Source organism: Microtus ochrogaster, unplaced genomic scaffold, assembly GCF_000317375.1.
Source record: "Microtus ochrogaster isolate Prairie Vole_2 unplaced genomic scaffold, MicOch1.0 UNK70, whole genome shotgun sequence".
NCBI classification, from domain to species: Eukaryota; Metazoa; Chordata; class Mammalia; order Rodentia; family Cricetidae; genus Microtus; species Microtus ochrogaster.
The window spans coordinates 1,596,128-1,599,102 of record NW_004949168.1 but is presented as its reverse complement, the minus strand read 5'-3'; the positions used below and the strand labels follow the sequence as shown (position 1 = coordinate 1,599,102).

Genomic DNA, 2,975 nt, shown 5'->3' with positions numbered 1-2,975 from the left:
CTTACTGTCCTCAGGTGGCATGGCTAATGGATGGTGTGCCAGCCAGCACGAACAAACGGTTCTGATACTGTGAGAGACTCCCTTCCCCTGAACACCTCATTCTCTAACTACAAGAAATGCTGAGACTGATTGAGCCCTTAGGTGAAAAGGCCACGTCTGTTGGGGACACTAACAGTTCTGTGAAGTCTCCAATAAGGCAAACCTTATCACTCGATGATGGGGATGCTTCTGAAACTATCCAAAAGGAACAACTCTGGAGGGATACACAGAAACAGCAAGACAATTTACACTTACGTAGACACAAACCATTTCTTCATCATGCAACCCTTGGCCTCTCACATCAGGAAGATTAAATAGAATATACATATCCTTTATATACATTTTCTTTTCTCTCTGAGTATACATGTGCTTGTCCTTGCTCGAGTCCTCAAGACCACACGTGGTTACGGGCATCTTCTGCACAAGAGTCCAGTTTGGATTTGTTTCTTGCTTAAGGTAGTTTGGGATCTTCTCTTAGTCTTTCCTGATGTCCGCATACACCACAGACTCCGACTTATTAATCTTGCCACTGTGATGTCCACCAGAGTGATCTAACTGCGCGTATATGACTGGGCCCTGGAGAAGAGAAGTCAAATTAGAGGTTTGGAAAAACTGATGGTCCCTAAGCTCCAGGAACAGAAGCAATTATTATAGCATACCCTAGGTTTTCAAAGCAGAGATTCCTCCCCTTTGAAGAGTCAAGGTTTCTTAAATGTTTGGGAATGACCTTAAATCAGAGTGGACATCCCCTAAAACCACCAAAGCTGGTACATGAAAATTAGCTGTTATTCCCTTGGTTTTGTAAATACTTAGGCATTTCTATGAAAATATTACATTCTTTGGTCAATGTCCCTTATTTTACCAGATGCCAAAGCACTCGTCAGCCTTTGAAACTGCGACTGGGCAAAAGGACTAGACAGGGTCCTTGACCCACCCAAGGGCCACTGAAGTCTTGAGTTTCAGAATCACCCTGGTAGAAAATGTCATCCATATAATTTGTGCTGGTCCCTTTACACATATAAATCCTCAGACACTTTAAATATTCAATATAAATACAATATAATCCTTTCAGTCTGACTGACAGATTAAAGGCTTGCTGCTCTGTGCACCGCATCCCCACTTCTCTTTGGTGTTAGGGACTGGTCCTCAGGTCTTGGGTCAGCTGGGGATGCCCTCCGCCAGCAAACTGCATTGCCAGACTGCCTCTCTGAGGTCCAATACCAGTTAATTGTCCTTCTAAGTTAATTTGTTTTAATTCAAAATCTAAGAAATGTAAAGAAAAACTCAAGTGCAAGTCCTCCCCTTCCCCCTCAGCATTGAGGATGCCGATGAAGTCCAAGATGGTCATCAGAGTCCAATCCAGGAGAGCAAGAGAGGCTGGGCTTCTGGGAGCCAAGGCGAAGCCTAACTCTCTGGGGACAAAAGTCTGGGCAGAGGCTGATGATTCAACTGCCAGAGGACAGTTTACAGTTATGATTTTTCCAATTCCTTTTAAACCTGTAGAATTATAAATAACAATAACAGAACAGCTCTGGTTTTTTTAAAAAAAAATGCAGTATGGCCCTAAGTCAGGCAGTACTTGTCTCTCAATCCAGGGAACTTTGAGAAGTCCAACGGTGTCTTTCCATTCTCTACTGTAACAAAACAGCAAGTGCAGGAGCCAAATCCTCAGCTGCCAGGCCAACCTGTGTCCTCCAGTGTGTAGGCTGAGATCCTGCAGAGGTCAGCAGTCTGAGTCCCACAGAGAAGAAAGGTCCAGGCAGGGCTGTGCAATGCTAGCTCAGAAGCAGTAAGACCTATCTGAACTCGGGTAGAGGAACACTCAGAATTCACGAGGCACTCTCTATGCAGACTGGCACTCTCTATGCAGACTGGCAGATGGCCACGTGGTGGCATCGGGCATACTTCGAATAAGTTCTAACGATGGGGCTTTTGGCCTTGTGATGAGACATTAATGGTACCGGTGAATAACCTAGGCAGCGCTGTACAGTGCATGCTGTCGGATGCCAGCTGTGACTGCCAGCACCACATCACACAAGGATACTTTACAACAGTCCAAGGTAACTGATCCAGCACACCGAAAGCAGGGCGCCCGTCTGACTGATCTGCAGAGTTGGCAGTTTTAAGAACTTCTCTTTGGTGTGGTGGTGTTACACAGCGTGTGAGCAGAAAACTATGAGAAGAAAAACACAGACTCCTCTGTACCAGCCAGTAAATGTTAAAATTCCAGTAAGGATCTCATGGCAGACAGTATTGTGTTTCACGTTGAGACTGCCTGGAAAGGCAATGAAACTGAGGCTGGACTGGCAGCTGAAGAACAAACCGTTGCCTACCAATGCCTGACTAGTCCTTTCCTTCTTCCCTTCGAGAACAACAGGGATAAAGTCAGGGGCTTTGTTACTCAGTCACCTAGAACTTTGAGACTATGGAGGAGCCAGGCCAGATGAAGGGGTGTATAACGCAATGCAGGACCGTGGGGGCATGGCCGAGGTCAGGGATCAGCTCCAACTGGAACAGGTCTCGGAAGTCTGGTTTTGGAGCTAGTTAAAAGATGATGGTCACTGGGGTCTCTCTCTGGGGAGCATGCCTCAGGACCTTGATTTTGACAATGAGCCTGCTCTGGACTTCAGGAAAATCCAGGGAAATAAGATTGATCGAGAAATGAGCTTACTACTTCTAGGAGAGCCACATGAGGGTGAGTAAGACAAAGAAAAAGAGCAGCGATGACCCACAGTAGCCTAGAAGCTTCACTATACAATTCAGCATTCAGCCTCTAACTCCCCCCCTACCCCAACAGCTACTACAAATCAATGAAGTGAACATTTTGTTTGGCTACCACCCCAGTAATTTACTACACAAACAGGCCTTTAAAATGTTTCAAGAAGTCAGGTGCTGGCCTTTGATCCCAGCACTTGGGAAACAGAGGTGGGGGTGGG

At 45.9% G+C, this 2,975-nt stretch overlaps 1 protein-coding gene across 2 annotated transcripts in view; it reads right to left on the bottom strand.

Moving 5' to 3' along the window:
- Positions 1-283: 283 nt before the first annotated feature.
- Mpzl1 (myelin protein zero like 1) overlaps positions 284-2,975 on the bottom strand; it is a 43,908-nt gene continuing 41,216 nt past the window's right edge. For both annotated transcript variants that reach the window (XM_005370099.2, XM_005370100.2), the window contains one exon: positions 284-615. In XM_005370099.2, the coding sequence (XP_005370156.1) occupies positions 514-615 (102 nt within the window). In that variant the 3' untranslated portion in view covers positions 284-513. The remainder of the gene's footprint in view (positions 616-2,975) is intronic.